General features: G+C 27.3%; 3 protein-coding genes across 3 annotated transcripts; all 3 read right to left on the bottom strand.

Moving 5' to 3' along the window:
* Positions 1-281: 281 nt before the first annotated feature.
* On the bottom strand, positions 282-1,753 carry LOC100868455 (uncharacterized). The gene is made up of 3 exons (XM_031916464.2): positions 1,626-1,753; positions 602-678; positions 282-526 (listed from the first exon to the last, which is right to left on the bottom strand). The coding sequence occupies exons 1-3, from the start codon at positions 1,644-1,646 to the stop codon at positions 403-405; spliced, it is 222 nt and encodes a 73-aa protein (XP_031772324.2). The 5' UTR covers positions 1,647-1,753; the 3' UTR covers positions 282-402.
* Positions 1,754-10,395: 8,642 nt separating this feature from the next.
* Positions 10,396-12,437, bottom strand: LOC147656898 (uncharacterized). Its single transcript, XM_086912739.1, has 2 exons — positions 11,705-12,437; positions 10,396-11,164 (listed from the first exon to the last, which is right to left on the bottom strand). The coding sequence occupies exons 1-2, from the start codon at positions 12,234-12,236 to the stop codon at positions 11,058-11,060; spliced, it is 639 nt and encodes a 212-aa protein (XP_086768865.1). The 5' UTR covers positions 12,237-12,437; the 3' UTR covers positions 10,396-11,057.
* A 1,048-nt stretch (positions 12,438-13,485) lies between these two features.
* LOC105735385 (uncharacterized) lies at positions 13,486-15,009 on the bottom strand. The gene is made up of 3 exons (XM_086912740.1): positions 14,917-15,009; positions 14,188-14,249; positions 13,486-14,096 (listed from the first exon to the last, which is right to left on the bottom strand). The coding sequence occupies exons 1-3, from the start codon at positions 14,932-14,934 to the stop codon at positions 13,757-13,759; spliced, it is 420 nt and encodes a 139-aa protein (XP_086768866.1). The 5' UTR covers positions 14,935-15,009; the 3' UTR covers positions 13,486-13,756.
* Between the last annotated feature and the right edge of the window lie 1,816 nt (positions 15,010-16,825).

The raw sequence follows: 16,825 nt of genomic DNA, 5'->3' as shown, positions 1-16,825 counted from the left end.
CTTGAAAATATGATTAATAATAATATTTTAAGTATTCAAATAAATATTTTTTAAAGCCAAGTATTTATTATTTACTAATTTCGTATTTATCATTATTTATTTCCATTTTTTATATGAATATAATTGTGCTAGTTGAAATATATTGCTATATATTTATTTCAGGAGAACGTATATATAATTGTTCTAATTCTTTCGAATTCTGTCTCTCAAGGACGAGAATAATTCAATATGAAAATAAGAAGACCAAGAAGGCTCTAAAAAAAAAGGATTAATCAACTGTGTATTAGGCAAAGTAATTTTTTTATTGATATAACATAAGTTGTAACAACAATTAATAACAATTATAATACAATAACAACGATATTAACGATATTAAACTTAAAAGTAGTCTTACAAAATGTTTCACCATTCTTCTATGTGCTGATGGCCACCATCATCTTCGTCGTGAGATTTTATGTGGATCTTCTTCACATGCGTGTGGTGATGTTTGTGAATTAATTCTGGCACGTGAATGATGAAATGCGTGCTGTGATAGAAGACGAAACGTTATGGTCGTGCGTAGAGATATAATTTTTAGATTTTTTTTTTTGCAAATAATTACTGTTCGTGATGGCCACCGCCTGGAGAAGGCATCGAAGCTACAAGAACGATCGAAACGACGAGAACAAAAAGGAAACCCTGAAAAATAAATGGAAAAATTAAGAATCGTGTTTAAAAAAATAATATAATTAATACGTATCTTGATCATACAAAAATTTAATTTTTATAGTTATTTAAATTATTACAATCAATACAAATAATTAGAAAACATTCATTTTTCTAGCTACAAGTTGTTATATAATGATTGTTATAAAATTATCCTTCGTTTAAATTATAGCCAAGGATAATTTATTATTGATTGAGATATTCTCTGTCGTCAATTATCCAAAAAATAAATATAAATATATATATATGTAATATGTATATGTATATGTTATCTTTATTCATATTATATTAAGAGTTCTAGTGAAAGCATATGATCGTGTAACTAATAGTCAAGTGAAATTATCAAGCTGTCACGACACATTTTTTATTATTTTTACTATGTACTAGTTAGGAATTCTTTATTGCTACTATAAAATATGAATTATGACATGTTTACAATATTAGTATAGCGCCAAACATTCAATGATTAATAAAGAAAAAAAAAACAAGTTTAACAACTAATAAAGCCACAAAGCCACATTTAAAATTAGAATAAAATTTAGATTAAAAAATTAATATTATCAAATAGACAAAAAAGTGAAATTTTTTAGTCATTTTTTAATTATTACAAATTTGCAAATTTTTAATTTTAAAACAAGATGAAAAAATTTTTAAAGTCATTTCCTTAAATTATACCAGGTTGTTTTTTTAAAAAATTATCCTCAAGGTAATAATAAGAAAAAGAATATTCTTAAAAAAATTATTCTGCTATTAGATTTTATATTTTAAGGATAAAAATATTTCTAATGTTAAACAATTTTCTAAAAATAAACACGACACCATCAAAGATTTGATACTTTTTCAAAATTCACTCTCGTATCACGGATTTTGGGGAAGCACATATTTTTCTCTCAAGGTAAAGATCAGTGATTAACACCCACTTGCGCTCGAAGTTTAGCCATTGTCTAGTCTTGGCCTGTTGGAAAATCGAGTATGCTCGAAGACTGCTGTACTTCTGATACTAGAGCCTCGAATCCTGGCAAGCTTTATAAACGGAAACATAATCAGTGAACGGTACAGGAACGAGCAAAATAGTTCCTATATGCACCCCACCCAACCCTGTGTTCACTCTCACCTGAGATTATACTATGAAATTTCACATTCATTCCATCATTGTCGTAGACATCAAGTTATCTCTCGTGTGAAAGGGATCGAGCGATGCGTATAATAATCCATATTCCAAGAAAAGGTGTCCAGCTATTTTCATTTAATGAGAAACAATATACCCTTCGAATGATTAATCAAATTTTTATATCACTCTTCGTTTGTTGTCATTTTTCCTTCAAGTAATATTATTTGAACAATGATAACGTTTGTAAGAAATAAGTTGTTTTAATATTTGTTACTTTATTTGATATTTATATAGATATTTCTTATCTAATTTTATTATTAAAATATTTAGTTGAAACGTTTTTTCCTATTTTTTAATGTGGAATTTCTATTTTTAAAAGTCATTTCTCTTTTATTTCTTATGCATATCTCTTGATCTGAGAATGAAAAATGTGTTTTTTATTTATACGAAGAATTTTTCATTTCCTATTATTGTTTGAAATTTCTTAAATAAGATTTTAAAATTTATTTATTTATTTTTAAATAAATTTATTTTGTTTATCATTTGGAATAATTATTTATTTTATTTATTTTAAATAAAAAGTATCCAATTAAGAAACAATTGAGGAGTGAGATAAGAGATACGAATCGTTTAAAAATATATTATTATTTATTTTTACTTATTGAAAAAAAAATTTTGAAAACAATTGTTATATTTATTGATGAAACTTATTACTATAATATTAAACACAAAATATATAAAAATAATATAATTATAATATAAAAATAAAATTATCATTCTGCAATATATAAATATTAGTATAATATATTGAAATATAATCAATAATCTATTTATTTTATTACCAGCACAAATTACCGTTCCTTAAATAGTTTATTATCAATATTACATTAATTTATGAGATTGAAAACATTCATTTCCACCGATAAATATCCATAACTGCGCAATAATCAAACGTTTCCTAAATCCTATTATTATCTTTTGTTTAATGATCCTATTTATCTTCATTGACGAAAATCTTTATGAACTTGATTGAATTAATAGAAAGTCGAATTTATTTTATTACACTGTTTTGCTACTACGATTTTCACAGAAGAAAGAAAGAAAAAAAAAAAAAGAAACGGTGAAATGGCCCTTTGAAAGTGTTCGATCTTTCTGGAAACGTTCACTTTCTCTGTCTTCTGTTACTGTAACAAGAGTAATATTGCATTGTCGTAACTTACTCGCTTGCCGATACAATCCTTATCATAAACACTTTTGGTGATTCTGGTAAAATGATTATTACCGTTATACATTATTTTATAATATCATTCTACATCGAGTAAAATTGTTTACTAATATCTAACAACATCTTTTGAAATATTTACGGAAATCTCGCAGCATCGATTGTTTTACGCCAATGGCCGAAGAAAGTAAACATAGAATTGTATATTTTTTTTTTCTCGGTTGAATTCATCCTTCACGGGATCAAATGTCATTCGTGTTTATTGCTCGATTAATGATTTTGATAAATAAATATTCGATTTTTAAAAAACAGGAATTTCAATTCAGAAATAGAAAAAAAAACACAAGAATGTGTTACGTAATAATTAAATAATAACAATTATAATGTGAATCAGAAATTTTATGGCAATTTTGAAATTCGAAATTTGAATGAAGTTCAGTTCTTTTTATTATATTTCACAAAAAAATTTGAATAACACTGATCGACATTCTATAACTTTAAAGGAAAATTTAAATAGACAATTAAATTAGCATAGCATATTGTTTCATAAACATAATTAATTGCTTTGTCAGAAAGCGAAGAATCTTGAATATGTATGTCTGTAATGTAGAAAGTTTAATTTCATTTTCAGATGAAATCAAACTAATTAAAATAATTATTTTATTTCTTTTTCCTTAAGTATGGTTTCCTTTTCAGAACTGTTAGATTTACAATATTTGATAACTTTCACCGATTCATTATCGAACGATCATTTTATATAAAACTCTCTTTATATCATAACATGTGAGTTTATCAACTTCCATTATTATCCATATTACTCTTGAATTATTTATGATATTAAAAAAGAAATATTTAAATAGAATTTATTATAAACATAACGATACTTCGTCTATGTTTTATATTTTGAAATACAAATCTCGAAAAAGACAGAATATCTCTTACTCCATCTACAATTTATTATGGTCAAACAAAACTAATTTTAATATTCATAATAACTAATAGCGAATGATAATAATTTTAAATAAAATCAATAAGATTTCTAATCAAAGTAATTTTGTTACATTTCCATTATGTCTAGTATTGAAAAATAATATTTAATATTTCAAAAATAAAAATAATTTATAATTAATATTTTAGAAAATTTTATTTTATTCTATTTTAATGTTAAATATATATATAAAATAAATATAAAAGCTATGTAAATATAATAACTTATACTTAGATAATAATACAAAAATTCAGCTTTTAAAAATAATAATATCCTAATTACATAATAATACTTAATGATTTATTATAATTCTTATTAAATTCTCATTCACAAATTACTAAATTTCATAATTATTAAGTTCTAAATAATATATAGAATATTTTTAAACTATTCATGTAAATAATGTGAATAAGAATATAATATAGGGAAAAAAGTTTAAAATATAACTATTAATAAATGTTATTTTCTATTATTTTATTTAAAATTGATTTAAATTTTCATAATTAAAATTTTTTCATGAAAATAATATATAAAAATATTTTCATACGTCAATTTTATAAAATTCAAATTAAAATTTAGGATTATTTTTATTGTATGTAAATATAAGTTGGTAATAATAAGTTTGGGTTGGCTATGGTGTGAAAACTACTTCAGCATAAAAGTGAGAAATATCATGTGCGTGAGTGATAACTTTATATTTGTTTTATGTATATAAATATATATATATTTATGTACATATATATGCGTGTGTTGTGTGTGTGTGTGTATAAAAAACAAATAGTTTATATTGTGTGTTTATTTGACCTTTAAACATTTTGATGAATGATAAATACAGAGATCGAACGAAATATGTTTCAATTCAATATAGCTTGTTAATTCAGATAAATATGATTATTCTCAGCTCGATACGTTCCATCCTTTTCAAATTAAAGTTAGTTTATATTATCCGTTCAAACATCAAATGTTTTCGTTCAATTCGAACAAAAATATAGAGTATTTATATTGTCAATTCTCGTTCAACAATTCGACAAACAAACGAAAGATTTCTTTCATTGTAAGAATGTAAAGTTTATATTGCATACAATTTTTTTTACATTATTAACATAATATATATTGATATGAGATGATTACATGATCAAATTTCTCTGAAATCTTAGCCAAAAGTAATTTTTAAATCTAAATTGATTTCAATAATATGATTTTAAAATAATAATTATATATACTTTTTTAAACGTACGAAATTGTGATAATTTTCTTATAACATTTCTTATAACATAATTTCTGTATAGCACGACTTAATAATAATAATTTAGACAATCTTCATATAACACAGATGTTTTTATCACATCGTTAATATTTTCTATGTATATAATAAAAAAATTAACAATATCAAAATATATTCTTTTTGAAATCATTTAATTTTCATTTAAAATATTTTTTAATATTATTGAAAATAAATAAAACATTTCAAATGATCAAATTATTTTTAGTTTATTTTGTATATTAATACGATCAAATTTAAAGAAAAATTCCAAATTTTCTACATAATTTTTTACATAATAATACTTACAATGAAAAAAAAACTATATTATTAATTATATATCGAGTAATCATAAAATACTGTTAGAGTTTCTTTTTAAAAAATAAGAAAATAATTCTTCCAACGCAAATACGTTATTATCCAAAGAATCGAAATATTTTGGATCAGTGCATGCAACTTTATTTTAACATTTATTAAATAAGGCGAGGAATCAAAAGTGTTATTTAAAACTGTAAAGAAAGTGCAGTGTTTTTATTTGATCATGGCAGAAAATCAAAATAAGAAAAGGATTTTTCTCTCGGTACACAACAGAAGATGATAATTGCTGAAAAATTGCAAACAGGAACATCAATGAAACTGTTATGTCCCGAATATGGAATTTCACGAGATGTCATACATCGGATTCATCGAGACTATAAACTTCTATCAAATTTTGGAAATCGTATTGCAACACAAAAATGGAAGAAGATCCTTGAATGAGGATATAGAAAATCGTTTATATATGTGGTTCTTATAGCAACAAGCAACAGGGAATCCATTAACCGATTCATTATTACAAAAGAAGGCAATGGAAATCTGCGGTCAACATGGATCAACATTATTCGCCGCAAGTCGAGGTTGGCTACGCAATTTTAAAAAACGATATGCAATCCGGCCTTGTGAAAAAAAGCCAATATAGACGAAGAAAGTGCAAAATGCATCGAAGAAATGTGAGAAAATATAAGATTAGAAGTACAAATACATGAAGATGAAAATAAAGTAGCGCGACAATTAAATGAATCAAAATTAAGTTTAATAGAAAAGAAGAAAGATTTAGAAATATTCGAAGAAATTATAAAAAGGTATGCCAATAATAATTAAGCGATATTAATGATGGGAGAAACCATGGGAGAAGAATTCTCGAAAATGAAACATCACAGACAAAGGAAAGCCGTTTATCTTAATAAGTTACAGCAAAAGTAAGTAAATTAGCTTTTTTCGTGAATCTTTCTTATTCATATATTCTACTAATAGTAATATGATTAATTACTTTATTAGCCAAACCTGTTGCTATCACATTTTCTAAAGGGACAACAAATGCCTGAATCAACAGAATACAAGTATGTATAATTAAATTAATTAAACTAAAATATAAGAGTATGTTTTATTTTAGAATAGAATTATATCAAAATCGGTAATACCAAAGTGAGAAAGCATTATACATATTCTATCTACATATATGTTAAATGATATTCATTCGACTAAAAATGTATGATTTTTCGTTTTAACTTTGAATCCGCGAAATGGAAAAATAAAATATAAAACAATCTTTAAGCGACTGAAATTACAAAAATTATAAGTTTCGTGTTTCGTTTAATTGAATACGAATATCTAACGAAGAAGTAAAGTTATCAAAAAAATATTTTAACAAAAGTTGTTTGATTCGAAAGGAGATGTTATATGATACAAATTATTTTTTTACAAATCGAATAATGGGGATAAATAAAATTGATTTTAAAATCAACTTCATTTTTTTAAATTAAAAAATATGTTCAGAATTATAAATTATTATATCAACTGTTCTATAATCGTTTATATTGTGTACATATAAAGATGAACAAATCGAGAAACATAAATTTGTTTGTCACAAGCTGTTTTGATCTATATCTATTTATAGTTTTTATAATAAAATAAGATTTTTCAATCATTATTAAATTATGATTATTTTTTGTACTGCGTCGATAATGTCGCGTGTAATACTGAAGATAAATATTAAGTTATAAATATATTCTTGTGACATGAAAAAATATGTCACATCTATTTTTTTTTTTTATATCTCATTTATGGTACAAAATATATTTAATCATATTATTGATCTATATTATTCAGTCTGTTATTTATATTAAAAGCATATGACTTACCGTTCGTAGATAATATTGATATAAGAATAACTTCCCATCTGTCCATAATAATGTACTATACATATTTTCGTGAAATTGTCACATTTGCTAATGAATACATTTCGAATATTCACGAATAAAATATATATACTTTAAATATAAATATAAAATTTACTCGCAATTTTAAATTATGCAATTGAAATTGAATAAATAATTTAGATGCGTTTAAAACGGGCATAATAGTTGAAATATTGAGGTAAGAATTGATGTATACTTTCTTTGTAGATCAGCAGACAAAATTGATTATCGTAAGTATTAATAAATATGATTGCCTGCAATTATAAAATATTTAAATGTTATAACATACATGAGATATAGAATAAACGTTGGATAAATATTCAATGGGATTTCTTATTTCATGTTTTGAAATTGTAAAAAAAATCAGAGTATTTGGTGTACGATTTAAAATAATAAATGTAAGAAATTATATTCAATACAAGAAAACAGAAAATAATATAAAAATAAACTACAAATATATTCTTATTTTGACTTTAATAATAAAATATTCGTGATGTTATTTCGAATCAAATATTTAAATTATCTTCGCTAATGATGAAAAAAAATTATTTAAAGAAATTTAAATGTTATATTATATAATATAATTGGATAATGTATCTTGGTGGTGAAAAAAATTCTATGGAAGTCATTTTAAGATTATTTTAAGATTTTTTTTAAAGTCATCATATTTTTTTTACAAATTAATATCTATTTTCTAAAACGGACTTAATATATCGTTCGTTTAAAAGCGAACAAATGAATTTCATTTTGAAGAATTTAAAGTAATGAAAGAGAAGAATAATTACCTTGTTTAGTAGAAATGCGTGTGTCCATATTAAAATATTGTGTGTACAAATACACAATACAAGATGCATTTCGTAATCGTTCTTTCTTATTATCAGAATTTCATGGAATTTGAAATTAAGAAATTGATCGATGAAATTGAGCTGATCAAATAGCACGTGCACTATTTAGTTGAAAAATATTATTTAAAATATTTTGTACACTTCTGGCATTATGAACCGTTATCATACTGATATCTCGTTAATATTAATATTTTAAAGAAATATCATATATTCATAATATACATAATTTTTTGGTAATTCTTTTTATTTTTTATTTTTCACAATAATATTCCAAAGATAGTTCTGAGTTCTCGATGTATCAATAATACACATTGTGCCTATTTAATTCCTTATAATTAGTAAAGATTGATTCGTTTCTAAATAATTATCAAAGAAAAAATCGAATTACCTCGAATTTGTCGTAAAATCCATTTACAAAAATGATTTTATTACGATATATATTCTTACAATTTCATAATAATTAATTTCTGGATTATATATCACTGTTTCTAATAACAATTTCTTCACTTGAAATTGTTTAGATTAACATTGTCTATTTTGCAAAATTATGATTTATCGAAACGTAGCACAAAAGAATAATTCAAGACTCACAATTCTTTATACAATTCATATACTCGAACTATTTTATTGCGTTTAGCATCATTATAAATTAATATTACATCTATTTTTTCCTCTGTATTACATTTTATTATCATATTTTAATTAATAAACTTTTTAAGTAATAAACGTAATAAATGATGCTAAACGACTAACGAGGATAATGCTTTCGAACTGTTGAAACTATACTGTTATAATAACACTGTTTCAGTTTTTATTATTATACAAAAAACTTGTTAGCAGATAACTAGTAAACAAAGCCTTTTTTGTAATATTGGATTTTCCAATATATGGTATAAATGTTAAATATTATTGTTTCTAATATAATTCAGAAATGTGTTAGAAAACCATGTAATTGTAAATAATTTATTTATTGTGTTTGCAAAAATTTTATCAAAGAATGGTTAAATTTTACGTACGTAATAAAAAAAAAAGAACAATCATATTCGTTGGATTAATATTTTTAAAAATAAAAATTTATTTTTACAGTTATGTATTAAAATCAAGTTGAACGTATAAAAATTAAGGGTAATAATATTCTCCATGCAAAAACACCAGTTAATACTTTATAATAATCTCCACAAAGATATAGGAAACAATTATTTTATTCATTTTATTCGTGATTTTATATTAAAATGTAATTTTAATTTTAATTATTAATAACAATGCAATTTTATTTTACATTCAATCGACTAAGAGTGATATTAAAATAATAAAGGAATTCTAAAGCTTTCAAATCAAAAAAATGCATTGTGTGTTATATCTATTCTATATCTTGTCTATGAATTTTTTATATTCTACTTATTAATAATTAATATCTTATTCATAATATTATTAATTATGAAATTTTTTATTATTTAAAATCCGTACAATTGCACAGATCAACGAAAATACACAATCTTTGCAGATAACACGAAAAATGAGAAATTTTTAGCTTTGATATTTAATCTTTATAACTGTAACACTTTATTAGAATAATAAATGTAATAATGACTATATTACATTATCAAATTAAAACTGATTTATTCTTACGAGAATATTTCTTTTTATTGTGTTGAATAAATATTTATATCTAAAATTGAATATAACTTTAATAATTTAAATTACTTTTAAGTTTTAATAATATGGTAAAAGATACAAATTTAATTTCTTGCTTGGAATTGTCATTGAGAAATTTGAAACGGATTTTTTCTTAAATTTATTCTTTCTTTATTCTTAAAACGAATATCATTTCTTTTTTTTTTTTTTTTTAATTTATATAAATATTCAAATATTTTTATGTTTAACCCTTATATAAAAAATTTATATAAAGATGATTCTATATTATAGACAACATTTTTAATTTAATAAAATATATTAATGATTAAAGGATTAAAGGATAGATACATTTTTCATATTAAGAAATCGAAAAAAAGGAAAAGATATGAAATTTTACAAAACATATACAAAACAATTTATTAAAAATAACAGTAAATGAAAAATATTTACACAATTTATAATATATACAAAACGCAATAACGAGTAAACGATCACGTAGATGAGTCGCAATTGCAAAGCATATGCATTAAAATAATTAAAAACATTGGACGGAATTGTGATCAATCTTCGAATGATTAAATTATAAAAAAAAAAACAAAAAAATTGTCCATTAATTTCATTTCCATCACTTTTTCCTCGTGAATCTAAATTTTCTTGAAAATTCTTCTATTACATTAAAAAAATTAACCGTCTTTTCTTTTTATTACGATTTCACTTGGCGCGCTAAATCGACATGGTCGATACTATGGCTATATTAATTTTGCTGGATCGAATTTCTAAAACTTTCCATTTCCTCTGCTACGTGCAACATCACAGGATAACATGAAATCCGTGCATCTAAAAACGAAAGTGAAAATGACAAATGGAGTTTCTCGAAGTCTATCGACAAGAGGGAAAACAAGTCGGTCGTCGAGAATGAGGGGAAATCGGAACGATCGTTTTGAATCGGCGTTCAATTATGTACTGGCAGTGCTGTGACGATCGAGAATCACGTGATCGTGCGCTGAAAACACGGCACAAGGAACGTTTGATCGTTTCGATATCAAAAGTCGGTCAAATACGATCGGAAATACGACAGTTCTTAATCCATCGATCGTTCTTATTTTTTCTTATGGTAGCCTGAGAAACCGCCGCCACCACCACCACCGCCGCCATGTCCGCTGAAATGTAAATTAAAATTGTTAGTAATTCATTTAAAATTAATGTCAAAAATTTAAAATCAATTAATTTCTCATTGCGTTTAGTAATTTCTACAATATCTTTAATATGTATAAGATTATCTTGGTAAGAAGGAATTTATTTAAATTTTTGAAACTGATTGAAAAGGTTTAAACCAAATATGAATGAATATAGATTACCAGTGAAACGTTTTTAACAAATATCAATTATATTTGACATCAAGTATCTATATATAGTTACTTATATTTCATTAGTTATATGTATTATTAATATTTTTAAAAGATACTTGGAAGTTAAAAAGAAATGATAAAATTACAGGAAATATTTTCTAATTTTCAATTTAAAAACAAGAATAATAAATTATTATTCCATTCAATCATTATTATAGAAAAATTGAAGTCTAATCAATTTTTAACAAGTTAAAAAGAAAGTAATACTATAAAAAAGAAAAAATCAGTGAGAGAAAATTTTTCCCTCGTTTAAGGAATTGTGAATAATAATAGAAAAGTATCTTTTCTTACCTGCTGCCGAATCCTGACGATATACTGTTGCTAATAGCATGGTGTTCGACACCACCGCCACCACCATAGCCACCACCTCCGAATCCACCGCCTCCTCCAAACCCTCCGCCATCATGGTGATCATCGAATCCACCACCTCCAAAACCACCTCCGCCATGGTGTGCATCGAATCCACCGCCACTATTTCCATATCCGCCTCCACCTCCACCTCCAAATCCTCCTCCACCGTGGTGATCATCAAAACCACCACCACCACCACCACCGAAACCTCCACCACCGTGGTGGTCATCGAATCCTCCGCCTCCGTATCCTCCGCCTCCACCTCCAAAACCTCCGCCACCATGGTGTTCGATGATTCCTCCACCGCCTCCGTATCCACCTCCGCCTCCAAATCCTCCGCCGCCGTGATGATCATCGAACCCTCCGCCTCCACCTCCGTATCCACCGCCACCGTGATGTTCGATGATTCCTCCTCCATGTCCCCCTCCACCTCCGTATCCACCGCCTCCGCCCCCAAATCCTCCACCGCCATGATGCTCAATTATGGCTCCGCCACCACCTCCTCCGTATCCTCCTCCACCACCATGATGCTCGATAATTGCTCCGCCACCGCCTCCACCGAATCCCCCTCCGCCACCATGATGCTCGATAATTGATCCACCACCGCCGCCTCCATATCCACCACCTCCGTAACCGCCTCCGGAACTTGATATTATAACATCCCCGTGGCCACCTGAAAGTAATTGCGTTCGTATGAAGAATGTAGAACATTTAAATTTGGGAACTTTTAAGTTCGGTTCCTCTTGCCTTTATTTTAAATATTTACAGTTAGGTTTTTTTTTATTTATATTTGTGACTATTCAAATCTTTTATGGTATTTGGAAAAATCAAATCAGAAATATTATAAAAAGTTGCATAAATATTACATTTGAATACTCTACGTCCATTTTCAGAGTTGCAAGACAAAGTTTATGACATGCTATTACTTCTATATATCGTTATAATCTTATTTTTATATATCTTTTTATCATGATTCAGTTTTACTCCGGCATGATTTCTGCATGAGAAAATATATGACCTCCATAAAAATTTTCTTCTGGGAAAATTTATTGCAGAGTGAAACCACTTTTAGTGGTAGAGAGAGTAATGTATCGACAGCCTTGCTCGAGTCGTCCGATATTCAAATATTCTTTTTTTTTTTTTTTTTTTTTAGAATTATTTGTTAGAAAGTATACAATTTCAATTGAAACTTTTGATATGACAATTAAAAGAAAAAATTGAAATTTCTAACAATGGTCATCGTCCAGCTTTGCGTAGCATAATTCAGACATGTTTGCCGTAAATTACAGTCTGGATGAATGTAAACGAGGATTTATGACAGTGTGTGCATCCGCGTATGAATTCTTTCCGGCTCCGAAATAAGCCGGAAGTGAAAACCCATAAAACGAGTTCTACGCTCGGTGCTAAAGAGCGCAAGGAGAAACAGAATACATTCTCTGCAAATCGGCTAGATATCACTATTTAAGTTAAAGAGAACGTGAGAATACGTTTTACTATTATCTGTTATGAGCCAAGAAATGTAAGAACACTATTTTCGTGTCATTTTAATGATAATCAATGTTCGAAATTTTCATGGATCTTTGTTGCAATATCAAATGAAAATGAAAACTCATTGGTTCATTTTTCTGCTTATCATAGTATTAAATTATGATGTTTTTCAAGGCTGAAATATTTCATGATTAATAATTTATATTTCATAAAAATTGCTATTAATAAAGTTATAAATTGCATCATTATATTTTTCTTATTAAATACAAATGTAGACTACAGATGTTAATAAGGCCAAGTGTATCAAATATATATATATATAGAATAGAATATTTAAATGTATACTTATTATTACACTTGGAAAGTGAAATGATTCTCTATCTCAGTTTCCAATAAGAAAAAATTTCTTGTTTTATGTTACCTTCTTTTCAATCCTTATGAATTATTACATTTATAAATACAAATTAAACAATCTTCATATTAATATTCACAGTTTATGAACTTTTAATTTTTACCTCCAAAACCACCGCCACCTCCATGGCCGCCACCTCCAAAACTGGTATGCCCGCCAAAACCACCTCCTCCATGTCCTCCACCAAATCCGCCTCCATGTCCTCCACCAAATCCGCCTCCATGTCCTCCACCAAATCCGCCTCCATGTCCTCCTCCAAATCCTCCTCCATGGCCACCTCCAGGTGATGTGATTATTATTGTATGATCACCACCTCCTCCCCCACCTCCTCCTCCTCCACCTCCATGATCGTGTCCACCGTGATCCTCGTATTTTATTATCTTCTTTTCCTCGTGTTGAATTATCTCTGGCACGTGGATCCTAATATGCACGCTGGAAAGTTGGTTAGGCGTGTGTATCGTGGTTATTAATGTTATTATAATAATGGTTAACGCTCGTAATTGCTAAATAAATGTGTACTTACTGCTCTTTACCAAACGTAGCAAGCGTGACGGTTAATGTTGTCGCGAGGATCAAATACCTCATCTGTAAATTGAATTGTTTCATGAGTAATAAAGAGATATATTCTTTTTTTTACTTTTCTCCTATTATATCCTAATGTTCCAAATAACAATTAATGAACTTGGAGCTTAATGATTATTTAATGTCATTTAAAAAAATTCCTGAAAAAGGTTAAAATATGAAGATTTATTACCAGATCTATTGTCTATCTAATAATTATACATATAAATTTGTGCGAAAGGATTTTTATCAAAGGACAAATTAAATTTATCCCCTATTTATAATTGATATATTGAATAATAATCAATAGTTATTGTGTTAATAAAATATAATATCAATAACTTAATTTATTTTTCTTGATTCCATCTTAATTTAACATTACAAAAATGATCCTTGTCACTCATTCAATTGCTTCAATATTTCCAATACTGTATCAACAAAATGTTCATCTTTTAAATGACTCAATCGTTACCATCGATGCATTACAGAATACATAAATATTAAAACACAATTTTATTGCTCAACAATCCATCCATCTTTCTTATCCTAACACATCCAAGACACTCCATTTAATCATTCCCTTAAAAAATTCACTAAAGATATCACAAAGAAGAGAACTCAATCCTGTCATCACAGATCCATCATCCAAAATCCAAAACTCTGACAAACACAAATATCCTTTGCTTCTTACAAAGATTCTCAGCTGCATTGTGGCCCAGTCTCTTCCTTGTCTTTTCTCGATCAGCTCGACTCGATGGCCAGGAACACACTGTCATATATATCCAGCAAGGATTCTGGCTATATATATATATAGCGAGACCGAATGAAGTACCGGAAGAGAGAAACAGGTGGGGAGACGATGAAGATAGGTGCTCAACCAGCAGAGGAGACTCGAATCGAAGGTGTCGTGCCTTTCGTGCACACGGGCCACGCTTCACGAGATTACACGTGTGTGTGTGTGTGTGTGTGGTGTGCAAAAATGGCCGTGACCTAGAGTTGGTTACCGGAGAAATTGGCGCTTCGGGCGTTTTTCGGCTGTGCTGCCCTCTGGAACATAACAAGGAAATGGACATCGAACGATGTTAAAGAACCCTCTTCCAAGAGGAAGTGAAAGAATGATCTTCCGTGGATCTCTCCTCTTCGAAGAAACGATTGAGAGTGTTGCAGTGTATGAACTGATTGAAGATAAAAAAAGTGATAATAATATTTTGGTATTTTTTTTTTTTTAATATTTTTGTATTTTAATTTTGTTTCAGTTTAAATTGAGAAATTTGTAATAAAATTTATTTGAATAAATGATGTGTATCTGTATGTATATTAGTTTGAAAAACTTTATGACTTTTTTTGTAAGTAATAATATGAATATAAAGTTTAATAATTTAGCGAATAATTTAGTGAAATGTTAGTGTAAAAAATGTTCAAGGAATAGAAAGAATTAATAAAATAAGAAAGTAAATACGATCAATTAATATATTAACTATACTTTCAAATAATCGTATAAATAAAACGATTCGATCCCGAGTGTTTAACCTACTTCTTTGATATCGATCATAATAATGAGTGAAAGAAGGTAAAAAAAATGTACAAAGCAATGTATATTCTAATTATGAATGTGAGAATGGCAAATGCTAATTTCAACATTGTAAATTTCTTAATTCACTATTTCATTGTTCCTTTTATTTTCTAGTAGTAAATTCCACGATTAGAAAATCGTTTCACTACTATACTTTCCTCCAACAATATTCGTACCAATTCTCCTTCTTCTCTTTATTTACATCAAATCTCAATCTAATAAATAACAAATATTTGTCGATTAAATGTCTATATTAATAGCAAATTCAAATGTTTTTATGTTTTTCAAGAAAAGTCTAACCAATCGAAACTTTTCCAACTGTTTCTCTCGCAAAACTCAACTCAAATCTCAAATACACATGTGGTATATCAATCTGATTTACAAATAACGTTTATTAATAAAAAAAGAAACTCAAACGTTCATTAATAAAATAGAATAATATGGATAGAAGAAAAAAAAACAAGAAAAGGTGAATATTTCAAATATTTTTTTAGAATTCTGTTTTTCCCCCTAGTAGGACATTCTATCTCTCACATCCTCTTTCCCGTGCGATATCGAAACAGGTATTCGAATGCATCCCAAAGAGATATCATCTACGCTCGTCGAGCGCACGATTCCGTGGCAAAAGAAGCGCAGCGTTTTCCATTTCACTTTTCGTTCTCCCCAATGCGAATCCGTCATTGGGATGCCGGTGAACATCGTCACCAATTTACTTTCCTCGAAGGTCGTTGCATAAATCGATGCCCAGAATTTTTACGATATCTAATCTCACTTTCCCTGAGTTCCAGAACAAAATGGAGCGTAGAGAATGTGGCTCACAACCGAACGAATCGTCGTGTGCGCGTATACGAATTCGAAATTGTGCATCATGCGAATCATGCGGGTTTTATTATTAATATTTATATGTAAATACATATAAATATCAATAAAAATTCTAGTTTTAATCTTGTTTCGATATGTACGAAGTATTCTCGCGAAAATGGTTAACATATGGGATAGTAGTAGAGGGAAAAGTTGTACTTGTAAA

The sequence above is a fragment of the Apis florea genome, unplaced genomic scaffold, assembly GCF_048593485.1.
Source record: "Apis florea isolate Af1SG1 unplaced genomic scaffold, ASM4859348v1 contig_3493_pilon, whole genome shotgun sequence".
Classification (NCBI taxonomy): Eukaryota; Metazoa; Arthropoda; class Insecta; order Hymenoptera; family Apidae; genus Apis; species Apis florea.
This window is presented reverse-complemented; position numbering and strand designations above follow the sequence as displayed.